The 26,927-nt window shown below is 43.9% G+C and overlaps 1 protein-coding gene across 2 annotated transcripts in view; it reads left to right on the top strand.

Annotated features, from left to right (window-relative positions):
* The window catches only part of Sfxn5 (sideroflexin 5), a 112,407-nt gene that overhangs the window by 20,419 nt on the left and 65,061 nt on the right, over window positions 1-26,927 (top strand). For both annotated transcript variants that reach the window (XM_090336702.1, XM_090336703.1), the window contains exons 3-6: window positions 5,492-5,569; window positions 19,841-19,867; window positions 20,440-20,494; window positions 22,660-22,685. In XM_090336702.1, coding sequence (XP_090192828.1) covers window positions 5,492-5,569; window positions 19,841-19,867; window positions 20,440-20,494; window positions 22,660-22,685 — 186 coding nt within the window. The remainder of the gene's footprint in view (window positions 1-5,491; window positions 5,570-19,840; window positions 19,868-20,439; window positions 20,495-22,659; window positions 22,686-26,927) is intronic.

A 26,927-nucleotide genomic window follows, 5' to 3' on the forward strand; every position in this document is an offset into this window, starting at 1 on the left:
CAGAAGGCAGGGATGTCTAATTGCCACCCACAAGGTGAGTTTCTTTATTGGAAGTGGTGAAATTTTCCTGGTGTTACTACCTCTTGGCCTGATGCTATCACTAGTTGTATTAAATATACAAAATAGTATAAATTAAATATTTGGATTATTTTGGCATCTTTCATTAGCATATAACTTGGGGCTGCGCTGTGTGCCCAGGATAGTTTAGCTTTGCTTCTGAAGACTTTTTCCCCAATTGACTATGCCTTTCTTTCTTAAGTTCCAACATCCCCATTTTCTACCACTGTAACCACTGTAATCACTGCTTCCCCTCTCTGCTTGGGGCCAGAGCAGGCCCAGAGTGGATGGACTGTTCTTTATTAAAAGTCACTGCTTCTAGATTACCTTTCCAGGCACATGGGTCTACAGAGGACCTTTTAGAAATCACATCCCTGTCAAATATTGTCATGATGACATTTTATGATGGGGTAGCCAGAGGCAGGCGGGCTAGTGATAGAGATGTTTGGAAAGCAGCAGTGTGCTTGGCCTGCTCCAGGCTTAGGGCTCAGGCAAGGGTTAGAGCTTTGCATCCTTGTCTCTGGGCCAGCTTGGCTCCTCACAGCATTTGCATTCAGAGACTGACTACTTTATTCCTGGTAGAAAAGACTTCCTGCAAAGCTCACCAGGCTCCCATCTCCTAGCATCTCTTCTCAGGGACCTTGGCCTTTTTGCCAAGTTCACAATACAGCAGGGGGAGAGGAGGGTGAAAACAGGGAGACCTTCCTCCTAGCCCCCAAGTCTTTCCAAACTCACCCGTTCCCAGCCTCAAAAACAGCCAGTCTCTGGGCAGGTAACCTGGACCCTGCCCATCCCATCAGCGCCTGGGACCCTGTTCCCTTAAACTTGACTGAAATTTAGTGAGGATGAGGCCAGCCTATAGCACCCAGAGTAAAGAGGCCCCATCCAGCTTCCTTGTGTCCTAGGGCCACAGACTTGTCTTCAGGAACTTTGGGTTTAGTTCTCTCTGACCCACATCCTTTGCCAAGCTCAGAACTTATTGGAACTTATGCTTTTGGCAAGAGGGATCCTTTTTATGACCGTGTCAAATGAGATGGAATCTGGCCAGGTTGTTATAGGAACCCAGGAGAATCCCTTGAGTGGGAGAAATAATGAGAGCACAGAGCCATTCACTATTCATCATTGGAAAGTAGAGCAAGCATTGTCCAAGTTTTGCAGAGGCCAAGGCAGCAGGGGGGAGCTGGCCAGGCTAAGGGAGTCTGGGGTGTTGTGGGTAGGCCAGGTATAGGCAGAGCAAGGATCTGACTAAACTCTGGGTTCAAACACTAAACTTCCCACTTAGTATTGGTGTGACCTCAAACACGTTGATACAATCATTGTTTCCAGGCACCAGTGGCTGTAATCCTAGCTTAGGAGACTGAGATTCTGAGGATCGTGGTTGGACGTCAGCCTGGGCACGAAAGTCTGTGAGACTCTTATATATAATGAAACACAAAAAAGGTCAGAAGTGTAAATATTACTCAAGTGGGAGAGCATTATCCTCAAAAGAAAAAGCTAAAGAGCAGCAATCAGGCCCTAAGTTTAAGAACCAAAATTGGTAGGTGTGGGGTTGCATGGTATGCACGTGCACCTACCTCTGCATGCTTGTGCATGCATACACACACACACACACACACACACACACACACACACACACTCACTCACATTGAAAGCTAGAAGGAACATCGGTGCCCCACTTTTTTTTTTGTGGTACTGGGGTTTAAATTCAGAGTAATCGAGCCGTGCTCTATTTGCTCTAGTTTTTTCCAGGCAGCCTCGGAATATAATCCTTTTACCTCCACCTCTGTGTAGCTGAGATTACAGATGCATGCTACTGTACCTGACCCTCAACTTCATTTTTATTTATTTATTTATTTATTTATTTTTTGTCGGTCATGGCGCTTGAACTCTGGGCCTGGGCGCTGTCCCTCAGATCTTCAGCTCACTGTGGGCAGCCACAGTGCCACTTCCCATTTTCTAGTGGTTAATTGGAGATGAGTCTCATGGACTTTAGTGCTCCAGCTGGCTTTGAACCTTGATCCTCAGATCTCAGCCTCTTGAGTAGCTAGGATTACAGGCGTGAGCCACCATGCCTAGTCCTCAACCTCATTTTTTTGCCATGGTTATCTCAAGCAGTATTTATTCAGGAGATTTACAATGATTTTTTTGTACTTTATTATTTTTTCTGACATTTTCTTTAAACAGAATGAATTGTTTATACAACTGGAGAAGGAAAAGGAAGGAAAGAAGGAAGGGAAGGGAAGGGAAAGGAGGGAGGAGGGGAAAGAAGGAAGGAAGGAAGGGAGGGAGGGAGGGAGAGAGGGAAGGAAAAGGAAAGGAAGGAAGGAAAAGAGAAAAAGAAAGAAGAAAATCCTGTAAACCTATTAAGTAAGAAGATTCTAGGAAAGGACTCTTTGGAATCTGGAGACTGACAGATTAAAAGTGGACAGACAGCGCTTGTCAGCCTTCAGGCTATTTCAAGGAAAGCTTTCCTGGCCCCCTGACTGCTAGTCATTCTGCTGTGGCCCAGGCTTGGGTTGACCAGCACTGGCCACACTCTGCTGTCCAGACAGGCTGGCGGATGATGGACCTGGCTGTCAGTGGGGGTTGGCAGTGTTTCCTGCTGCAGTAGCATAGCAGGTGGCTGCATAGCATGCCGTCCGCTAGCTCAGCACAGTGTCTGCTGTTGAGGACACCCCTGGGTACTGCCCCTTTCCCTAGACCAAGGAACTAGTGTTGAGGTCTCTGTCCTCCTGTTTGCAGCCAGCCTTGCCCCATAGAAGGAAACAGCTGGCTTCACTGGGTTTCTTCCCCTATACTTGCCATCCTTGTGTCTAGATCCCTTAATACCTGGACATAAGTTGCCTTCTATCACTGTTGTCTGCTTATTGCTCATTTTTAAGGTATGCCACATATACATTAAAATGCATGATTCCTAAGCGTATGGTTTAATTAGTTCTTACATCTGTTTATACCCATATAACCACCACACAATCAAGATGTGGAATATTTCCGTTATGCCAAAGGATTCTTTGTGTGCTTTTCCCAGTCAGTATTGCCTCCAAATCTAACACTGTAATAGCTTCTACCATCCTGGGCCAGTTTTATCTGTTTTTGAACCGCATGTGTGCATTTGTGTCTATTATTTGCTTTGCTTTGCTTTGTTATTTTAGACTGGCTGTATAGCCCAGGCTGGCATCAACTTCATCATCTACCTACCTTGGCCTTCCAAGTATCAGGCTTACAGGTTTATGCTGTGTCTGTTTTTTCTCATTCACCATTTTTTTTTGCATTGGTTCTGTGACTATGTAATGAACTCCATCACCCCTAAATTAGTGGCTATAAAACAACGAATCACACTTTTTTGCTTATTGAGCTTCAGTTTAGGTAGGAATTGGAAAGGAGGATTTATCTTTGCCATATGGCAATGGCTAGGACAGCTTGGTGGAGTCAGGAGCTGGAAGGGTCACTTAAAAAATGGTTTGCTGGAGCTGTGTGCTGATGGCTCACATCTATAATCCTAGCTACTCAGGAGGCTGAGATGTGAGGACCACAGTTAGAAGCCAGCCCAGGCAGGAAAGTGCATGAGATTCTCATCTCTAATTCACCACCAGAAAACCAGATGTGGATCTGTAGCTCAAAGTGGTAGTATACTACTCTTGAGCACAAAAACTAAAGGAGTCTGCCCAGACACTGAATTCAAGGTCCACAACTGACAAAAACAAAACAAAAAAACATCCACAGTGGTTTGCTCACATGGCAGACATATAGGTGCTTCAGATGAATCTGTGAACCAGGGCTTGGTTCTTAAGCACACAGATCTTTCTTGAGCTGCTTGGGCTCCCTTGAGTATGATGGCTGGATTCCAAGACAGTATCCATCTTGATAATGAGGTGCAAGTACAGGGTGTTTTATGATCTAGGCTGAAGTCACAACATTTTCCTTCTGCCATTCTCTATAGTGGCAAAGCCCTATCCACGCTCAAAGTACTGAAAAAGATTCTAGAAGTCACAGGAGATGAGGATATTGAGGTTGCCATTTTGGAAAAATGCATTCTTACCCATAATGTCTGTGAGGGTTATGGACACTGTAGCATATGTTTATAGTTTCCTTTTAAATTCGCGTATAATATCTCACTGTATGTATCTATTGTAATTTACTTATCCATTCTCTTTTAATTATTTGCAGCATGGGGCTATATGAATTATACTTCTATGAACATTCTTTTTTTTTTCTTTTTTTGCCAGCCCTGGGCTTGAGCTCAGGGCCTGAGCACTGTCCTTGGACTTTCTCAAGGCTAGAGCTCTACCACTTGAGCCTCAGCATTATTTCCAGCTTTTTTCTATGTATGTGGTACTGAGGAATCGAACCTGGGTCTTCGTGCATGCTAGGCAAGCACTCTACCAGTAAGCCAAACTCCCTCTATGAGCATTCTTATACAAGTTTGGTAAAGACTAAAGACTACCTTCTATATTGTGGCTCTTTTTTTAGCTTTAAAAATCTTCTCTGTGTGTCAGTTATTGTAGCCAAATGTGCTTTAGTAGGCAAATCTCTGCCAGTGCTTTTGAAATGTTGAAAGTATAGTATATTGCCTTACAAAGGCTTTTTTTTTTCCCCCGGTCATGGGGCTTGAACTCTGGGCCTGGGCACTGTCCCTGAGCTCTTCAGCTCAAGGCTACCACCCTACCCCTGGGCCTGGGGGTTGTCTCTGAGCTCTTCAGCTCAAGGCTACTGCCCTACCTATGGGAAGCCACAGCTTGTTTTCTAGTGGTTAATTGGAGATAAGAGTCTCATGGACTTTAGTGCCCAGTCTGGCTTTGAACTGCGCTCCTCAGATCTCACTGTGTCCAACTGGCTTCACAGACGTTCTTATAGAAAATAGTGCTTCAGGCCAGGAGTTTGGCCTAGTGGTAGAGTGCTTGCCTAGCATACACGAAGACCCAGGTTCAGTTCCTCGGTACCACTTGAGCTGAGGCTCAAGTGGTAGAGCTCTAGCCTTGAGAAAGTCCAAGGACAGTGCTCAGGCCCTGAGCCCAAGCCCAGGACTGGCCAAAAAAAAAAAAAAAAGAAAAGAAAATATTGCTTTATATGTGTGTGTGCATTGCCTGGTGAGAAAGCCAATATGCTTTCTCACTCAAGAAAATGGAGATGTTGCGTTGGAATCCTTTTCTTACTTTTTATTTAGGTGCTTGAACAGCCCAGTAATGATTCCTGTACAGTCCATGTCTAGCCATTTCCCCGTGGAAAAGCATTTAAGCGGTATCCTTCCTGCTGTTTGGTGTGTGTTAGGAACTGAGGGCTGAGGCCTTGCACTTGGTGGGCAGTCACTTTGGTTGATGCTGGTATAGTTCCCTTAACCCTAACCCTAAACCCTAAACCCTAACCCTAAACCCTAATCCTAACCTTAAACCCTAACCTTGAACTCATGGCCACATCTCTTTTCTTTCCTCTGCAGAGACGTCTCAGAGAAGCTGTGCAACTTCTAGAGGACTATAAGCATGGGACCCTGCGCCCAGGGGTCACCAATGAGCAGGTGACTGGGGGAGGGAAAGGAAGGACTACTTTAATGATTATAGAGTCTACTGGTTAGTGTGCCAAAGTGTAAACGTCAAAGCAACATGCATGAGTAGTTCAAAAGTATTAATACACTTGTAATGGGAAACTGTCTTCCCTATTGCTGCTCTACAGCTACAACTACTTTCAGCTGTTTGAAATAGAAGTATATAGAAACACAGAATAATGTGCATATCTAGCCTGATATTTCTCAATTGGTTCTATTTTTGTTGTTGTCGTTGTGGGTTATGGGGCTTGAGTTTGGCTTGGGCGCTGTCCCTGAGCTCTTCAGCCCTACACTTGAGCTAAGCCCCACTTCCCATTTTCCTAGAGTTTAATTGGCGATAAGAGTCTCAGGTCCTTTTTGCCTGGGCTGGCTTTGAACCTTGATCCTCAGATCTCAGCCTCCTGAGTAGCTAGGGTTATAGGCGTGAGCCACCATGCCCAGTTAATTAATTCAATTTTGCAGGTGAGCTCTTTTATTATCTACCCTAAAAGTACACTTCTTCCTCCTATTCCATCCCCCTTCCAAAAGAGTTATAATTTTTTTTTGCCAGTCCTAGGGCTTGAACTCAGGGTCTGAGCACTATCCTTGGACTTTCTCAAGGCTAGAGCTCTACCACTTAAGCCATAACACCATTTCCGGCTTTTTCTAAGTATATGGTACATGAGGAATCAAACCCAGGTCTTCATGCATGCTAGACAAGCACTCTTACTGCCAGGCCAAACTCCCAGCCAAGAGTTATCATTTTTCGGATGGATCTATAATTACTTAGTATTGTGCTATTACAAATTTAGTTGCAAATAACATTGGCTATACAGTGAAGTTGATTATATCATGATTATATTTCTTTTCTTTTTCAACATTATGTCTGATCTGGAGTTGGTAATTACTTCATTTTCCCCCATTGGTTTAGTTTTCTTTGTATCATTTCTAACTCTTACTGCACAGTCCAGCAAAATTTCAATATTTTTAGTATTTTCTTTCAGTTTGGAGCTTCTGTCTTTCAGTCACACTTTTTTCCCTTGAAAATTTCCTTTCTGGGGCCTACTACCAGTTCCATGTCTTTCTTTTTATGTGGTTTATACTGTAGTCTTGGTGAAATAAAAACCTCTTCCAGCAGCTCCTGGATACATGAGAAAAAAAAAAAAAACAACAAAACTTGGAGTCTTTTTATGTCTGAACAAATTGTAATTCTGCACTTAGCTTTAATTGATAGTTTGACTGAAGAGAAAATCCTAGGCTGACAAAAGTATTGAATACTTGCTCTATGTTCCTCTGGTTTCCAATATAGTTTTTGAAAAACTAATGCCATTTCATTCCTTCTTTATTACCTTGAAGAGATTCATAATCTTCTATTTAACTGCATAGTTTATTTCAGAAATCTTGAAATACTGTCTCTTTGAAAATCCATTATTTTGGGATCTCTATGATCTCTTCAAATCTGAAGACTTGTGTCTTTTAGTTCTGAAAAAAATTACGTTGTTTCTCTGATATTTATTATACTGTTTCTTCTCATTCCAGAATCCCTGTTAATCAAATGTTGGACATCTTAAGCTGGCACTCAAGTTTTATTATCATTTAAAAAAATGTTTATATCAACACTACTGGACAGATAGGATGCTAGGGCATGGGGATAGAACAATCAAGAAGCTAAATGAGGTTCCTATGTCACAGATCCCCCAGGAAACGATGTGAAGATACATGGGGGAACATTAGAAAAAGTAACCTACTCAGCCTTGGGAGTTCTAGAAGGATGTTCTCACCTGAAATTTGAAGGGTGAGAAGATAACTGGTGGGGAGGGACTGGGGTAGGAGTGGTTTAGGTAGGGAAGGAGTGGTCCAGACAAGGTTGGTCAAGAGATCAAGTTTGGTGGCGAAGCACAAGACAGATGTTAGACAGTAGCACTTAGCACTGCAAGGTAAACAGAGGACAGATGTATGAATGGATGTGGCACATCCTATTCCTAGCTCAGGTTATCCCTGCCTAGGGGTCTCGTCTGTGGCATCTGAAGAGCCCCAGGGCAGTTCCTGGTCTTGGATGGATAAGTGGCCTTCTCTGTACCTGTCCTGTTATTTGGCAGTTGTGAGAGTCAGACTCCTCTGCCCTGATGTCGTAAGCAGTGCTGGCTGCTGTAGGTGCAGTCTTCGCTGTACCATCTAGACTGCCTCTGCAGTCTTTCAGCAGCAGATGTACACAGGGGACCAGCAGTTGCTCACTCCCAAGGTTCCTGCTTCACTCTTCCATTCATGGGCAGCTGATGTCTTCTCCAAGACTGCTGTCTTCTGAAATGTTTGCTGCACCAGTGGATAGTAAGTCCTGAAAAACAAGCATAACTAATCCTTTGGGCTTAGCACATTGAAATTTGATATGCTAGTCCTCAGTTAAACAACAAAACCACAATTGAGCAATTACCTCGGTTAAGTGAATAGGAATCTGTTTGGTAGATACTTCTATCAGCCCTATTTTATTTTATAGGCAAGACAACTCAAATTTAGGGATGACATGGCCAGTGTGTAGTGGCACAAGGCTCTGACACCGCTTGTTCAGTCCAGGGCAAGGAACGTTCCTGTAAGTTCCAGACAAAAGCTTATTCCTAGAAGTGCAGTCCGGAGACAGTGAAAAAGGAGGGTTAGAGACAGAGAGAAACAAAGATAAAGAGACTGACGTGAGGTGGGATTATATGCTGAGAGGAAGTAAGTGAGGAAGTTGGGAGGTTACCAGGTACATTGTGAAAGTCATTCAAAGCCGGAAGGAGACACTGTTGTGTCCTGCCCAGTAAAAGGGAGCTTTTTAGTGCTCTTGAGCACAGGAGTGGCAAGGAGTGGTGTGGAGGTGATGTGGTGCTTTATCAGCCTGGTGACAGTGATAGGATGGGCTAGGAGAGGAAGCACAATAATAGAAACCAGTCTGGGACTACTGGAATAGCTTCCCGACATGGCAAGCACGTCTCTGGGCACACTGTAGACTCGTGAGTAGAGTTCTTCCATCATTCCACATTCTGAAGAAGTGGCGGTGGGTAAATAGCCAGTCTTTGCCAGCTACTCACTTCTGTACCAGGACAACACAGGAGCGGCTCAGAGCCCCATGTAGGATGGACTTTGTCCATAACCACCAAGGAGAAAGGTTGACTGGGTTTGAAACTAGCAGAGCAAGTACCAGAGGCCTGAAAGTACTTGCACCCCAAATCTCCTGCAGAGTCAGTTTATCAGAGATGCCGCAGGGAAGGCTGGCCACTGGTCTCACTCAGCCTCCAGGCCTCAGGCTCTAGGGTCCTCTGGGCCAGTCCCAGGTTGGCACTTCCTGTTAACACAGAGAGGGTGTTATTCCAGGCATTTTCTGGCTGCTCTAGACACAGCTCTGAGCTGGGTCCTCTGGTGGCCCCCATTCTACCTGAGTCTCTTTGTCCATTTCCAGCACAGTAGTCACTGTGACTTGTCAACACACATCATACTGTTTGCCCTCTGCTCTAGGGAGTCCCACCCTTGGCATGGTTGGCACTTAGAGCTGAGTACTGCTTTGCTGTGGACTACAGCTTGTATCCTTATCTTATACCCACTCGATGCCATAACAACCATCCCCCACCAATGTAAAAACCCAAAGCGTCTTTTACCCTTACCAAAAGTTCCCTGGGTACAAGGGGGAATGACCCAGCAAACCTCACTGAGACTCTGATATGGCAGAAATGACAGTGTCTCCTTTCTTACTCAGGGAGCAGGCCTGTAAGTCCTCATTCTTCTCTGACCTGCTCTTCTACACCTTTCTCCCTAGGCAGCACACTCTGGCCACACTGGCCTCTCTGCTGTCCCTCAGATATGCCAGGCAGTCCTACTTCTGCCTCATGGCCTTTTCACTGGCTGTTCTGTCAGAACCATCTTCTGCTTCCTTCAGTGTCACTGGAGATTCACCCTAACCACCTAGGTGCTATTGTTTCTGTCTACACTGCCTCCACACACTCCCAGTTCTTTTACCCTGGCCTACTTTTTCTTGTTTGCTGAAGTGTTTATCCTTCTAACATGTCAGAGAATTTACTTTTTATTATTTTCATTGCTTACTGTCTCCTCCTCAGCCCATATGCTCCACAAAAGCTTATTTTTTTCTCTTTTCCCCACTGATGTTTCTCTATTATCTAGAACAGTGCTTAACATATAGTAGATGTATAATCAGTATTTGTTCACTAAATAGATGAACTATTTTTTACAATATTCATATCCTTATATTATAGGTGAGGAGTAGAAGCTCAGTAAAATTAAGAACATTGCCCCAAACCGTAAGGCCAGCAACTGGGAGATTTGGAATTCAAATCTGGGTTTAGTTCTCATACAGAGGAGCTGCTAACATCACAACTGCTATTGTATGCTATACAGAAGCAGACAATCCCCCACCTTTCTAATGGCTATATAGGGGTGCCCTCACCCCACACAAACTTATATAGGTACAAATTACCTGGGAGTTACCATGGCAATGAAATTATTATTTTTTATTTTTATTTATTTTTATTTTTTTTGCCAGTCCTGGGCTTGAGCTCAGGGCCTGAGCACTGCCTCTGGACTTTCTCAAGGCTAGAGCTCTACCACTTGAGCCTCAGCACCATTTCCAGCTTTTTTTCTATGTATGTGGTACCGAGGAATCGAACCTGGGTCTTAGTGCATGCCAGGCAAGCACTCTACCACTAGGCCAAACTCCCAGCCCCATGGCAATGAAATTAATGGTAAGATATAATGCAATGGGCCCAACTGATAAATTAGAAGTTTTTTGTTTGTTTGGTGGAGGCATCCTTTTCCTTACAGAAGGATCCCCTTCAGGCTCTGTTTAATTACCTTCTGGAGGTTGTTTTAAATAGGCTCTGTCTTTGCAGCCTTAGGAGATTTGGAGAAGCAGCTTGGAAGGAGGAAAAGGGAAAGTAGAGGGAGCCAGACTGGGGGGCAGGGCCTGGGCGGTTGCTCTCAGTGGATACTGGGGTGGATCCTGCCCCCTAGAAACCTGTGGGATCCAATCCTGCCCTCATCTCCATACTGAGGTTTCAGGCAGGTTCAGAGGGCAGCTCAGGGGAAACACTGGCTGCTTTAGAAATCAGTGAACTCTTGCATTATTCCAATCATCCCACTGCCCTTTGTCCCCATTCTCCAAGCTGGGGAATTGGGTAGAATCCGAAGCCTTATGGCTTTGTGGCTGGAGCTAGTCATTCCCTAGGGTCAAGCAATACATTTTCACACAGCCAGGCAGGGAGGGACCTGGTTGAGCCTAGACAAGTCAGAAGTAGGGTCTGTAGTGTGAAGTGGAGATGTTTCCCTGAGCTATGGAGATGATGTGGAGGTCTCCTTGGCCTGTGTGTGGCCTTGCTACTAGGTCCCAATTTTTCTCCCATCAAGGTTGTGCACTTCCAGGATGGGCCTTCCTTTTAAACCGGACTGACAGAAATATCAAACTTAGCTGTTGACTTGCACTTAGAGGAAGTCCTGCAGACACTTCTACATTCAGCATTTAACTTATGGGTCTAGGAAGTAACCTAGATCCAGGGAATCAGACCTAAGTCCTTAACCTGATCTGCCTGGACTTGGCATGGCAGACTGTTAAACAGAAGGGTCCCTGCTTCCACCTTCTTCCCCTTCTCCTTCCTCATTAATTAAAAAAATATGCAAATCTAAAATGTACAAGAAGACCAGGTTGTTTAGTAACAGAGTCAGGGACAAAGTGTGTGACCCTGGATGTTGTCACTGAAATGTGGAGATGGAGTGAGCCCAAACAAAATCAGGTCATGACAAAGAATTTTTATTGAGATTGGAGGGGTTTTTTTTGGTGGGTCATAGGGCTTGAATTCACCTGGGCACTGTCCCTGAGCTCTTGAGCCAAGCCCCACTTCCCATTTTCTAGAGGTTGATTGGAGATAAGAGTCTTCAGGTCCTTTTGTTCCCCAGGCTAGCCTTGAACCTAGATCAACAGATCTCAGCCTGCTGAGTAGCTAGGATTATAGGCGTGAGCTACCACACCCGGCTGGAGATGTTTTTAACCACCTCCCTCCCACCATTCTGCACACTCAGCCCTCCAATGGCTAGCACACTGCCAGACATGAGAAGAAAAGCCTCAGAAACCATCTTGGCTCTTACTTCTTCCCCATTCTGGTATTATGGGGAATATTCCCTACCATAATAGAGTTATCATAGCTGCTGTAACAAAAAGATCTCCAAATTCAACAGAAGTTCTTCTTCTTGTGTGTAACAGTAGAAGCTCCAGGCTCTATACACAGGATAGTTTGGGGACCTAGGTACTATGCATCATGCTTCCATCCTATAGCCACATCCTTGCTCTAGTTTTCAGATGTGGACAGAACGAACAGAGGAAAAGGCACAGGAGTGGAAAAGGCACATCTCACCCACCCTCTGATGCTACTTGAGGCTTGGCCACATGGAAAACCCTAACTGTAATGAAGGCTGGAAAATGTAGCTAGGAGGTTAGCCATGTGCCAGCTGCCATTCTCTGGCTATGGAAGAAGAAGGCATCAATTTGTTGGACAGTTAATGGTCTATGCTGGAGAAGTCATAGAGGACTAAGATGCACCCAACTTCTGGTTTTCTAATGGTGGCCTTTATTTATTTATTTATTTATTTAATTAGTTCCTTAGTTTAATTCATTTATTGGTTAGTTAATTTGGAGTGTTGTGTCTTGTGCATGCTAGGCAAGTGTTTTATCACTGAGCTATATGCCCAGCCCTACCTGTAATTTTTAATTTTCAAAAAGGCAATATATGAACAAGATACAGAATGCTAGAGGTATAAAAAGAAAAGAATAACAAGATCAAGCATAGCAAACAAATATTCCTTATTCCTGCCCAGTTGCTCATTTTTCCTTCCTAGAGACACCTTTATTTCTCTGTATTGTATCAGATACTTTGGCATTATTGGCCTTTCTTCTTTAAGTGCTTGTGACATAACAGTGATAATGCTAGTGGAACTGTCTGGAGCATGGCTTGTAATTGCTCTGATGAAAGATCTCTCTCTCTCTCTCTCTCTCTCTCTCTCTCACACACACACACACACACACACACACACACACACACACACACACACACACATAGACTCTGCTCAAATGAGACACCTAGTAGAGTCAAATCCATGGAAGTCGATGGTGTAACAGTGGTTGTCAGGACCCAGAGACCTTGTGAGTGGGGAGTGTGTTCACGAGTGTGGAGTTTCTTCTGGGGAAGATGAAGTGGCTGGGGATGGATGATGTGATGATTGTACAGCAGTGTTCTCAATGGTACCAAGCTGTACATTTAACTATGGATGGGAAATAGTCAAAATAGATAGGGCCTGTTTGTATTTATTTTATTTTTGCTACTTACTTATTGATTTTGCAGTGCTGGAGGTGGAACTCAGTGCTTCATGCATTCTGGGCTAGCATTCTACTGCCAAATAACATCCTCAGCTGGGCAGCTTATGATATCTATATATCTATATATACTTTAAGTTTCATTAAGGACAGGCTTCTCCATGTGTGCGGATATAGAAAGATACTAAATACATTTGATGGCAGAGCTTGTGCAATGGGGTGTAGCATTTAGAAACAGGGGCATATGGTGAGTAAAAGAGGGCACATGCAGCCAGGATTCTTGGGTTCAAATCTCTGCACTACTGTGGGACATTAAGCAAGTCACTGAATCTTTCTGTGTCTCAGTTTCCACAACTGTAAAATGGTAAATAGAGTAGTTTTCCTAGGGTTGTCCTGTGTAAGCCAGGTGCTGGTGGCTCATGTCTGTAATCCTAACTACTCAGGAGGCTGAGATCTGAAGATTGCAGTTTGAAACCAAACACATCTCTAATTAACCACCATAAGAAAGCTGGAATTAGCACTGTAACTCAATTGGTAGAGTACCATTCATGAGCAAAAAAAAGCTTGGGGACAATGCCTAGGCCCTGAGTTCAAGCCCCTGGATGGCACACACACACACTATTATATTTTTTAAAAAGGTGGTGTAAAACCTTAGAAGACCATCTGACTCAGAGCATTAACTGAAAATGAATGAATGAGAATGAATAGGTAAATGGGATCACAGTCAGAGATCACAGCTGATAGTCTTGTCCCACATCCGAGCCCAGGCACTGCTCTCTGTTGCTTTTCTCATCTGTCTATGGAAACAGGCTTCTGAGCACAACAGTCAGTTCATGGGAAAGAAAATACTCAGTAAAAATAGGAGAGCATGGAACTGATATGAGAGGCTTTTCTACTGCCTCTCACATGACACTGGCCTGTCTAGGGTCTAGGTGGTGTCCTGTGTGGGCTGCAGGACCTCTCTCTCAGTGCCCTTCCTGCGCCTTCCCTTCTGAATGCTTGTCTTTGATGCTAAGCTGCCAGCTGCTGCCTCTGGATGCAGTTGGAGGAGGTTGTCCTTGTCTCTGAGGGTCCCAGTGCAGCCCTGGCTTCTCACTGAGGTGTGGTTTAGCTTGTCATGGGTGAGAGGAGAGAAGCACTGGCTAGGAGCATCTACTGCCAGGCTGCATGAGGACCTCAGGACAAGGCCAGGCATTTACTCCTCTTGGCAGTTGCCCTAGCTGATCTTAGGCATTGATTCACCCCAGAGGACCCTTTGAAAATAGGAAGGAATAATCTAGAGGCCAATGTCTGGGGCCATGCTTTTATCTTGCTACTAGACCCCATTGGCTCTGGCTGAGCTGCTAGTCTCTGAGATGATTTTATTCACTCACAGACACACTGGGGGAATAAGACAAGCAAAGAAGTCACTTTGGAAGATGAGTAAATCTTTTTTAAAATATGCTTAGTTGAATTGCTTCTTCTCTATATTAGGCAACCATACAAGTGAGCTCAAACATTTTATATAGGCATACCTCATTTAACCCTCGGTAGTAGTCAGATTAAGTCAAGATCTGTAACAAACACATCCCAGATTTCTGGGACATACATAATAAGACCTGTTCCTCAGTCATGTCTGGGAACTGGACATGTACCATCATTCAAGGACCAGCTTCCTTTCACTTCAAGGCTCTGCCATATTCTAGGGGCTCCCTGCTATCTACTGGCTCCTCAGTGGAAGGTTTGGGAGCAGGCAAAGTGGTGATCTGTCAATATCCCCACCAATTGTTTGCCTGCCAGCACCCCAGTCCCAGGAGCTCACAGGCTGCAAAAGTCTGGAAAATGTGTATGTATCTGTGCACAATTAGGGAAAGCAAATTGCTGGAAACACTAAGCTACAAACACCCAAGAGGAATGTATGTCTTACTCTCTGAAGGTGCCATAGTGTTTCTAACATTTTCTTCAGTTCCTGTTTCTATTTTTGTTTGTTTGTTTGTTTGTTATTTTGAGACAGGGTCTTATAGGATATCCCAGGCTAACTCCAAATCTGTAATCCTCCTGCCTCAGCCTCCCAAATAGTAGGATGAGCTTATGTACCACCATTCCCTGCTAGCCAGGATCTTTTGCATTTAGGTTCTCAAAATATCAATTAACTTATAGACAGGAATATTACATCATTTTTGGGCCCAAAGGAAAATGCAAGACTCTTTTCTGGAGAGTAGAAAAGCCTTTTCCTGTCTCTCCTCCTTCCCTTCCAGCCTCCACCCTCTCATCCTTCTACTCCTCTCATCCATGTGTATGCACCTGGCAAGGTGCTTCTTGTTTGTTGAGATAAGGGATTGAGCTCAGGGCCTCATGCTTGTTAGACAAACACTATCCCATTGAAATCATGTTCTTGATCCTTTTGCCTTTAGTTTAAATTTTTTTTCCAGATTGGGTCTCTCATATTTTTCTCCCAGGCTTCCTTTGAACCACCATCCTCCTATTTTCACCTCCTGCGTAGCTGGGATTAGTCATAAAATAAATGCCTGGCCCTAGGTGTTTTTTTTTTTTTCAGTTTGCTGTTTAATATCCTAATACATTTGGCCATGGATACGTTGATAGGTTAAATGCAGACCCTTACAGGTACCCAGAGTTCTGCCTGCCCCTCAGTGCGTGGAGCTTTCTTGTCCTTCCCCATTGGTGCTGCACGGAGCCCTCTGCTGAGAAGAAAGGGTGGCACTAGTCATTAGGTAGGTGCTGAGAAGTGGATGGTCAGTGAGGGGCAGGAGACAATGGGAGCAGGACTATGTGGGACCTGAGCCTGCAGAACTCTGTGTTTTCCCAGAGAAGAGGCCTGCATCCTCCTGTCTGCTACCTCTTGGGGAGCTCCCACGAGGACCCTGTGCAGGACTCATCCCCTGTGCCTGTGAGCCTCTGCAGGCTGCTTGCATTCCTCCTCTGTAGAAGCTCCATCTCCTGAGCAACAGGCTTCAAGTCTTCCTGCTCTCTGGTCTTACCACCCAGCTACTTCTTAGTGCCAAGACTGTTCTCTAGTCACTTCCTATTGAGCCCCATCTGCAGGCAGAAGGAGTACATTACTACCCTGTGTGGCACTGCCAGTTGTCCCATCATCAGCTGAAAATTTCAGAGTCAATGCTGGCAACTGATACCTGTAATCAGGAGGCTGAGATCTGAGGACCAAAGTTCAATACCATCCTGAGCAGGAAATTTTGTGAGACTCTTCACTTCAATTAACCACCAAAAAGCCAGAAGTAGAGCTATGATTCAAGTGATAGAGCACTAGCCTTGAGCATAAAAGCTCAGAGATGATGCCCAGACCCTGAGTTCAAGCTCTCTCTCTCCCCCCCCCCCTCTCTCTCTCTCTCTCTCTCTCTCACACACACACACACACACACACACACACACACACACACACACACACAATCGTGCCATCTCTTACCTGCTTTCGGTCCTTTCTTCCTCAAGGAAGTTTTCAGCTTGTGTGCTTCCTTGCTGTGGTTTTACTGAGGGTTTAAAGGAAAGGGAGAGAATGTGTGCATGCTCCAGGCTTCTTGACAAAGTCAGCTGAGGCTTGGATATACATCTACCATACCATACACCTACTATGTGTCAATACTATGGGAGGTGCCAGGAGAGGTGCTGAAAGGCAAGTTCCTGCCTTCCTGGGATGGGACTGTGATCCAGAGGTAAGAGGACACAGGTATGGAAGGCTGTGATGGAGCCGAGGGTGGGGTCTGAAGGCTGTGCTGAAACCTGGGGTGATGTGGCTGGGCTTCAGGGAGACCCTTCCTGCATAGAGGAAAGGACTGGCTTTCCTCACTTTCCTTCTTTGCTGTAATGGTTTCAACCTTTGTGCTCATGAGGCTTCTGCACTTGATTTTTCTCTCCTCATCCCTCTTTCCTTGTTGTTGTTGTTGTTCCTCTTCTTCTTCTTCTTCTTCTTCTTCTTCTTCTTCTTCTTCTTCTTCTTCTTCTTCTTCTTCTTCCTCTCTTCCTCCTCCTCTTCCTCCTCCTTCTCTTCCTCCTCCTCCTTCTCCTCCTTCTCTTCCTCCTCCTCTTCCTCCTCCTCCTCCTCCTCCTCCTCCTCCTCTTCCTCCTTCTCCTCCTCCTTCTCTTCCTCCTCCTCCTTCTCCATAGTACTGAAGTTTGATCTCAGGGCCTCATATTATCTAGGTAGACATTACCATTTTAGCTATTAGCCCTTTTTGTGTAAGTTAGTTTCAAGGTAAGATTCAACACCAAGGCCAGCCTGGACTGCAGTCTTCCTGTTTGTGTTTTTCCTTATCACTGGATGACAAGTGTGTGCTACTGCTCAGCCATTGTGCTTAGGATGCCAGGTGTGCACCACTGAGCCCAGTCATTGGTTGAGATGGAGTCTCATAAACTTTATGGTAAGGTTGGCCTTGAACCATGACCTTCTAATCTCCACCTTCCAAGTAGCTAGGATTATAATTGAACCCCTATACCTGTCTTCTTTTTCTGCTATTATTGTTGTTTTAGCTGCTGGTTCTATTATTATTATTATTTTAATGCTGCTTATAATCTTCCTGGTTCTGGAGTAGCAGAAAATCAAGTACATTTGAAATATAGCTTTACAAAAGGATTAATTGGGCTGTGAAATAAGGTTTGAGAAGCTCAGCTGTGAGCAAAATGTATCAACTATCAATTTTTTAACTTCTATTTTTACTATCTAGTCATCTTCTTAACTGCTACAGCTTCATTTATGTTCCAGATGATCAGGGTTGCCATATAAATGAAGCATAACAACAATTCTGCTATAAAACTCAACATCAGCTGCTGGCAGCCTCTTCATTCCAGCCCTATACTGGTCTTGCTCCATTAAAAATGCAGTGGCCTTTTTTTTTTCCACCTCACAGTGCTGATTTTTATTCAAAAAGGCCTATGTGACGTGACACAGTGGCTCAAGGGGGAGAGTGCTAGCCTTGAGTTGAAGAGCTGAAGGACAGCTCCCAGGCCAGAATCCAAGCCCAAGACTGGCGGGGCGGTGGGCGGGGGGGAGTGGGAAGGCCTATGTTACTAGGTGCTGGTGTCTCATACCTGTAATTCTAGCTACTCAGGAGGCTGAGATCTGGGGATCACAATCACAGTTTGAAGCCAGCCTAGACAGAAAAGTCCTCAAGAGTCCATCTCCAAACTAATTAGAAAAAGCCAGGCTGGAGGTATGGCTCAAGTGGCACCTACATAACAAGAGCCCAGCTATGAATTCAGAGTCTAGTACTGTCAAAACAACAACCACAACAAAACAAGATCTATCTCATTTTAGAAAGGTTAAAATGTAAGAATACTGGCCTCTACCACTTGAGTCATGCTTGAGTAGCCTGCCTACCTGGTCTGGGTTTGAACCCTAGTCCTCTAGGTCTCAGTCTCCTGAGTAGATAAGCTGACAGGTATGAGTTGCTGGTACCAGACTACTCTGGTTTTATTTATTTATTTATTTACTTACTTACTTTGTGCTGTACTGGGGCTTGAATTTAGGTCCTGTACTACTGGGCTTTTTCTATATATGACTAGTGCTCTACCATTTGAACCTCACCTCTACTTCCAGGTTTTTACTGGTTAACTGGTTATTTATTTAAAACTGCATGGGTAATGTATAGAGGGGTTGCAGTTACATTGGCCAGGTAGTAGGTGCATTACTTCTCACACATTGATACCCCTCTCATGTTTTTGGTCCCATTTCCCTCCTCTCCCCCTCCCAATCATCTTGTTTTCTCCCCTTCCCTTTCCTATTTCAAAGAAGCAAATAAACATATAGACAATATACCAGGTAACAAAGTCAAATATAGTAACAACATGAGATTGACAAAAGGGCAAAAAAAGAGAAGAGAAATATCATAGTACATTAAGAACAACAATCATAAAGGATAAAGCTCTTGTTTCCATATCCTAGAGATCCTTTCATTTAGTCTCATCTTATATGACATTATGTATCTAGGTTTTAAGCTATTATAATCTGCTAGGAGAGTCCTAGATGTGTACTAATTATTACAAATTACGGTTAAGCCTGTGTTCCTTTGAGTCTGGCTTACTTCACTTAATATGATTTTTTCCAAGTCTTTCCATTTCCTTACAAATGGGGCAATGACATTCTTTCTGATGGCAGCATAGAATTCCATTGTGTAAGTACCACATCTTCTTGATCCAATCCACTGCTTCCAGCTTGTCCAGAGGCATGGATGCCACCTTAAGTTCTCAGATAAAGAAACTGTGGTCCAGAGACAGCAGTGGCAAAAATCAGGAATCCAGACAGTCTGTCTGTGAGAAGACTTGTGCCAGAGATTCTGGAAGACAACTAAAAGGTCTTCATTTTAATTAGAAGATCTTCCCTGGCTCTACCTTAGCGTCCACTGGGGAGCTTTAGGGAAACTTTGAAAGAATTCTCCAAGCTTCTCTAGCATGCAGCCCAAATGCAGAGTCCCAGGGCATTTGCTGTTTGGGATCCAGGCCCACTTATTCCCTGGCATCACACCTCTGTGTAGCTACCAGCTTGGGTTGTCAAAGACAACATAAGCCTAACTTGGGTTTTTTTGTTTGTTTGTTTTTTGTTTTTTCCAGTACTGGGCTTGAGCTCAGGGCCTGAGCACTGTCCTTGGAATTTCTCAAGGCTAGAGCTCTACCACTTGAGCCTCAGCAGCATGCTGGCTTTTTTCAATGTATGTGGTACTAAGGAATTGAACCTGGGCCTTCATGCATGCTAGGCAAGCACTCTACCACTAGGCCCAACTCCCAGCCTGACCCTAAGTTTTTACATTGGATCTTAAGTTAGAAACCATGGCTCTGAGACTTCCAACTAATTGATGCTTTCCATGACATTCTCCATTTTCTCTCTCTCTCTCTCTCTCTCTCTCTCTCTCTCTCTCTCTCTCTCTCTCTCTCTCTCTCTCTCTCTCTCCCTCCCTCCCTCCCCCCCTTTCCAGCTCTGGAGTGCACAGAAAATCAAGCAGGTAAGTCAATACTGGATTCCTTTTCTCTTTTCCCATAACTCTCCCCTGAATCCATAGGTTCTAGTGGAAGCTAGAACCAGCCTTCCCTCTCCCAATTGCCCCTGGCTGCCTTGCTCCTTCCTTCCACTCCAGGACCCAAGGGCCTGAGCTTAGCATGGACCTTAGACAAGGTTGGAGGTTGTCCTGAGTCTTTGTCTAGAAAAGGACTGGGCTGCCCAGAGTCCGGATTAGGTGTCCAGGGAGTGGGGCAGCAGGTAGATGCAGTCCTGACCCTAGGGGTCTTTGATCCCTTGCATGTAGCTATGGAGAGAAGTCAGTATACACAGACCATACTGGAGTTTTCTCTTGCTCTGAATTATTTATAGACTGGTCTGACTAGCCCAAAAGCAACATACCAACACTGGTGTGTGCATTTTCCTGGGGAAGCTGTCCTTTTCCTGCTTCCCTCCCTAATACCTCTTTGTGTCTCCTCCTATTCCCTTTCTCCTTTCACCCCCTCCTCCCACCTTTTCCCCCCCTCCCCCCCCGGCCTTCTCCCTCTTTTCGTGTGCTCTGTTTCGGCCTCTTGCCAGGCTATTCTACACCCGGACACCAATGAGAAGATCTTCATGCCTTTTAGAATGTCAGGTAAGACCCCGGGACACTCACCCCTGCCCTACCCCCGACACACACACACACACACACACACACACACACACACACACACGCTTGGTTTTTTTGTTTATTTATTTTATTTTTTGGTACTGGTACTGGGTTTTGAACTTAGGTCCTTCTGCTCTTGCTTGGTACTTTTTTTGGGTCATTATTGATTCTCTACCACTTGAGCCATGCCTCCAGTCTGGCTTTTTGCTGGTTAATTGGAGATGGTGTCCTTAGACTTTTCTGTCAGGGCTAGCTTTGTACTATGTCTTAGTCTCCTGTTTAGCTAGCATTATAGGGGTGAGCCACTGCCACACTGCTCCTCAGACCCTTCTTGCTCTGTCTAGCCTGTGGTGTTGACTCCTAGTTCCAGGAACGAACACACACACACACACACACACACACACACACACACACACACACACACCAGTCTGAGGGGAAAAACAGTTTGTCACATGTGAGTCATGCTCACACCTGCATGTTCACCTTGGTTCAACTATGCAAGACACTGGCCAGGCTCAAGATCCCTAGGGATCTGAATCCCTAGGAATCTTGCCTTTTCTGTAGTTGGTATGGAGCTATGGCCTCCATGCAAATCTGGTCCCCTGCTGTGGCAAACACTGGCATCTACAAGCCCCTCTTCTCTAACACATGTACAATGTGTACTTCCCTTCCAAGGCCTGCTCCTTGCTCCCTTTTCCAGATGGTTAGACTACAGATTAGTGATCCATCTTCTAATCCTGCTGTTAACTCTTTGTTTGGAATTAATGGGCTCAATTTACACTCCTGCAACTCAGGGAAAAGGTGGGATTTCTGTCCTGTAGAGACCGTGTACAGAGGTGGCTACAAGATCCCTGTCGCCCAGTGTTCACTCGAGGAACAGTTCTATAAATCTAGGCCTTAGAACTGAGAATGCATTCGTACTTACACTGCTCTGCCTGTGGTCTGAGAGGTTCCAGGCCTTGCCCAGCGTCACCCTGTAGAGGATCACACTCAGCCCGGCATGCCAGGTCAATGGGACATTCCGTCCTGACTTATGGTGATGGCCTGGAGGGCTGCTGCCTTCTCCCTTTGGGAAGGTGTACACAGTTAGAGAAAGGAGGCAACATCAGATGAGCTAGTCAGGATCCCCACCCCCAGAAAGCCTGACTTCATGGGGTCTTGAAATTAAACAGCCATAGGATGGAGGGTCACATGATAGCACCCTGCAAACTGGGGTTGTTTGTGCCAGGCAGCTTCTGATTCCAAGGCAGCCACGGCTCTGAGCATGCTGGGGATGCATTTCCCATTGATCCCAGTCTCCATTCTGGTCCTGGCAGACTCTCACTCCAGCCTATCTTCCCTTGTAATTCTGAACCTTCCTGAGTCATACATTCCGCCGAGGCCATAACCGAACTTGGAATCTCTCCTCAGAGGGAGACCATAGGAGAGTGTTGGCTCTAGCATGCACAGTTGTGGGTGCTCAGGACATGAACTGTGGCTTTAGATGCAGCTCAGATGAGCATGTTATCAGCTGCTGGAGTCCTTGACTGCCACAAGTCTGAGGCTGGAGACAGCAACCTTGCCCAAGGGCCACAAGAGTGAGGAAAGAGGGCCTAGGGCCCAGCCATGCTTCGCCCTAGCTTTCTGTTGCTCTACTGGGCTGTCCAGTCAGGACTTGAAAGACTGGCAGACTGGCACTTAGGTGTGTATCTTGGCTAGATAAGGAATTCTCTAAAAGAAGTGGTTGTGATTGATATTGGAGAAGCAAAGAAAGACAAGTTAAAAAGAGAAGGAAGATGCTAAGATCTCAGGAAGATGACTGTAGTGAATGGGCCAAGGGGAATTGTGCCCCTCTGTGGTCACAGGGCCACTGGTGTAGTCCTGGGCAGCACGCATCCCTGCCTGTAGGGACCCGTCCTGGAGGGGAGGAAGAGGGACTGAGAGCAGGAGGCTGAGGATGCTGGGAAGCCCATGGTGATGGGGGAATGGGGAGGGCTGAGCTAGGAAAAGGTCTGAGGGGCTGGAGGGAGGTAGTTACCTGTTGCTGAACTGTCCTGAGCCCTGAGCCCTTACGTGGGCCAAGAAACAGACCAAACCCAGAGGCTTCTGGGTATCTCAGTTCAAAGTCAGGTGGATCATAAGACCTGATTCTTTTCTTTCCTCATTCACAGGTTATATTCCTTTTGGGACACCAATTGTAAGTATTGCCTCCAAAAGATGGTTTTGTGTGTGTGTGTGTGTGTGTGTGTGTGTGTGTGTGTGTGTGTGTGTTTCTCAGACTTTTTTTTTTTTTCTTTTTTTGGTATTGGGAGCTTGAACTAGGTTGGTGTAATATCTCTGAGCCAGGCCTCCAGCCCTCTGAAACAAAACTCTGAATGCATAACTTGACATTGTCTATAAATATTTGAGTAAGGTACTGACTCAGCCTACCTTCCTGGAAGGAACTATTGGGTAAAACAGCGTGAATTTCTCTTTCCTTCCCTTGCAGTGCCTAGCATCAAGCTCTTTTAGATAAAGGTCTACTGACTTGCAGCAACACTGAGCTGCTGAGTTAGGAAGTGTCTTTGTCTCTGAACATTTCCACCCCCTTGATTGTCAGGAAAAACAGGGAAGGCTTCCAAAGGAACTGCAGAAAGGAATACAAGGGCGTCTTCTGAAAATTGAAGTTTAAAATGAATTCAGAACGGATTTTGGGTGTTCTTTTTGTTCAGTTTTGGGATCAGGTTTAGCCCTTGTTCGTTATTTTCTTTCCTGTGTTGAGTGTTCCACTTGATGAATATGGATAAATCTCAAAAACAGTGTTCAATGAAAAAAATAGTCACAGAGTAGTAATACTCTCTGATGTCATTTATATCATGTTTAAAAATGTGCAAAGTGATAGTATATATAGTATATGGGTATGTTTTCAATGTATCTGTAAAAGCATTTATGGGAGCAAAAAGCAACAGATTCATGGTACTGTTCATCCTGGGAAGACAGAAGGTGATGAAATCTAGCATTGTGTTTGTACCACTTCGTCTTTTAGAAAAGATGAAGTTTTCACAAAAATTTGAGGAAGTGGTAAGCTCTAACAACACATGAATGTTCATTATTTTATTCTTTGGACCTCTTTGTAGGCCTGGACTCTTTCATGGTACATATATTTATTTTTAATTTAAAAAGTAGTTGTTATGATTGAGTGTTTAATACTTAGTAGTATCCCTCTGTACAGCATTCCCCTTGATTACAATTTTAACTCTGCGTACTTGGGCACGCACACACATGCTAAGATGGAACCCAAGGCTTTATGCACTCTTCCCCTCTGCTCTACTTCCAGTTCTCAGCATTTTGAGACAGTTTTTCTGTGTAGCTCAAGCTGGCCAAAACTCAGCATCTTCCTGCCTCTTACCTCCCAAGTACTGAGGTTATCGGTATGCACTCTTGCACTTGGCGTACATTTTTTAAATTGTACATATTTAGCAGATATAATGTGATAATTTGTTTGATACATGAAGATACTGTTCAATGATCAATTCAGGGTATTTAACATGTCCGTCTCCTTAAATGATGATCATTTCTTTGTGTTAGGAAACTTTAGGCTGCTCTTCTATTCATTGAAAAACTGTATGATAATTTGTTTTCAACTGTAACCACATAATCACCCTATTATGCTAGAGAACAATAGAACTTATTCTTCTTAGCTTTATATGTGCATGTAACTATATATAAATATATGGAGAGAAATATTGTTTACATCCCCATCCTTAAGCAGTTTCCCTGAAATTATCACACAGTTCTGAAATATTCCAATGAGGAGTACAGATTTCTCACTGTAATTATGTTTAATATTTTTGCATTTCTTATAGCTATATATTCTTTATGATGGTTTTATTTGCTTGATGTTTTCCTCTTCTCTCTCATTCTTTTACACATACTTGAAACATCTTTGCCTTGAATTCTGTTTACCTCATCACCTATCTATTTATCTCATATATTACCATATCACCACCTCTATTTTATGTCATTTAATTCCATGTCTTTTTTTTTTGGCTGTCATGGGGCTTGAACTCTCAGCCTGAGTGCCGTCCCTGACCTCTTCAGCTCAAGGCTACTGCCCTACCCCTTGAGGCACAGCCCCACTCTGGTTTTCTGGTAGTTAATTGGAGATAAGAGGCTCACAGATTTTAGTGCCTGGGCTGACTTTGAACCTTGATCCTCAGATCTCAGTCTCCTGAGTAGCTAGGATTACAGGTGTGAGCCACCGTGCCCAGCTAAGGGTCTTCCCCCCCAACCCTATTTATTTATTTTATTTTATTTTTATTAAAGAATTTATTAACATTGATTTTTACATCATATTTCAAATGACATGTTTAACAAACAAGTATTAAAGAAGGGAATCTCTATGTACAATCACTGGCACTTAGATTTTAGAACATAATTAAAATTAGGCTGAGGGTTTGTATGTCATAGATACATATTAATTTATGTAATAAAACATTATGTCTATAGAGTCATGAATTTTTATGTCTATGTAGTTGTGTTTATATTTCCAATGCTATGTCCATAGCATTGTGTACATAAATATTGAGTCCTCGCTCTTGCACTGTTTGGATCTAATAACCACATATTAAGGATACCATGTGCATTTTGTTCCTTAGGTCTTGACTTGTCTCACTCAACATGATTCGCTCTAGATTCAACCACTTCCCTGTGAATGCCATTATTTTATCTTGTCTGTTGGCTATATAGAATTCCATTGTGTGTGTGTGTGTGTGTGTACACACACACACACCACATTTTTTGTATCCATTCATCTGCAGTAGGGCATCTGGATTGTTTCCATTGCCTGACTATTGTGAATAATGCAGACATGAACATAGCTGAGCAGGTGTCCTATCATATCCTGGGTTATGATGTTCAGGATAGATGCCCAGGAGTGGTATGGCGGGATTGTAGGGAAGGTCAATTTTCAGTTCTTTAAGAAACCTCCACACTGCTTTCCAGAGTGGCTGAACTAGTCTACAATCCCACCAGCAGTGCAGTAGGGTTCCTTTTTCCATTTGTTATTGTCTGAGTTCAGAATGTTAGCCATTCTAATTAGGGTAAGATGGTATCTCGGGGTTGTTTTTATTTGCATTTGCTTTATGACCATGGATGATGAGCATTTTCTCATATGCTTTTCTGCCATTTTAACCTCTTCTTTTGATAAGTCTTTCTTTAGTTCCCTTGCCAATTTAGTGATTGGTTTGTTGGGTTTGGGGGGAATTAGTTTCTTGAGTTCTCTATAGATACTAGATATTAAGCCCCTGGTTTATTTATTAAGCTTTGTTATTATCTCTATTTTTAAATTTTTAATTCTTTTGGCTTCTGAAGTAGTTTGAAAGAGGAATATTGTAACTAATTCTCTCTACTTATAATCCTTCTGTATTATTTTACTGTGTAGAGAGCTTTCATTTTCTATAATGTACTTTACAAATGTGAATATGAAGTAATACACTATCTCCAGCTCTACCCACATAGGAAGAGACTATTAGAATGTCATATTTTCAGTGTGTGTGTGTGTGTGTGTGTGTGTGTGTGTGTGTGAGAGAGAGAGAGAGAGAGAGAGAGAGAGAGAGAGAGAGAGAGAGAGAGAGAGAGAGAGAGATATCTCACTGTTTAGCTCTGGATGGCCCAAAATTGTCTACCCTCCTGCTGCCACCTCTCTGTGTTGGGTTTGCAGGCATGTGTCACCATGCCCAGATGTTGCTCTAATCTTTACTTACCATTGTACCTCTAGATATCTGCCATGTTTGTGAAAATAATCTGGAATCTCTTCAGATTTATGAAGCTTGTATTAACAATTGCATTAGACATCACAGAAATTTAGGATTTGTGTGTTCTGAGTTTGATTAGGAGATTTGCTTAAAATCACCCTCAGAGGTTGCGGCAATATACTTTCTGCAACTTTGTAAGTCGGGGAGTCTTCTTTTTCTCTTTCCTAAGTGAATGATAACTGGCCTGATTCTCTTTTCTTTTGTATATTAACTTCTCCCATCCCCTGGAATCATTTGCTGTTTTTTTTTTCTTTCTCTTATCTTTGGAGTTCAAAAATATCTCTAGGATTAAAAAAATCTTCTCCATATATTTTATAAAATTATACAAGAAATATATGAATATGTTCTTGGAGATTCAAAAATACCACTAGGAATTTTTTATAAAGAATATTTTAAAAGTTACAGAAGTAATACATGCATATCTCCTTGCCTAGAATTCAAACATTACAAGCTAAAGTGAAAGATCTTCTACTGACCCTCCACCCCCGCCTTTGCCCAGAAGTAAGTTCTCTTAGAAGTTTGTGAGGGCAAACAGCTTTTTTCTAGGAATATGTATGTGGATCAAATAATCAGTAGTTCTTCTAGACCCAGGCACCTGGCCTGCTCCTGCAGTCCCAGCTCCTCTGGAGGTTGAGGCAGGAGCA

The sequence above is a fragment of the Megascapheus bottae genome, chromosome 7 (genome assembly GCF_031878675.1).
Source record: "Megascapheus bottae isolate mThoBot1 chromosome 7, mThoBot2.hap1, whole genome shotgun sequence".
Lineage (NCBI taxonomy): Eukaryota > Metazoa > Chordata > Mammalia > Rodentia > Geomyidae > Megascapheus > Megascapheus bottae.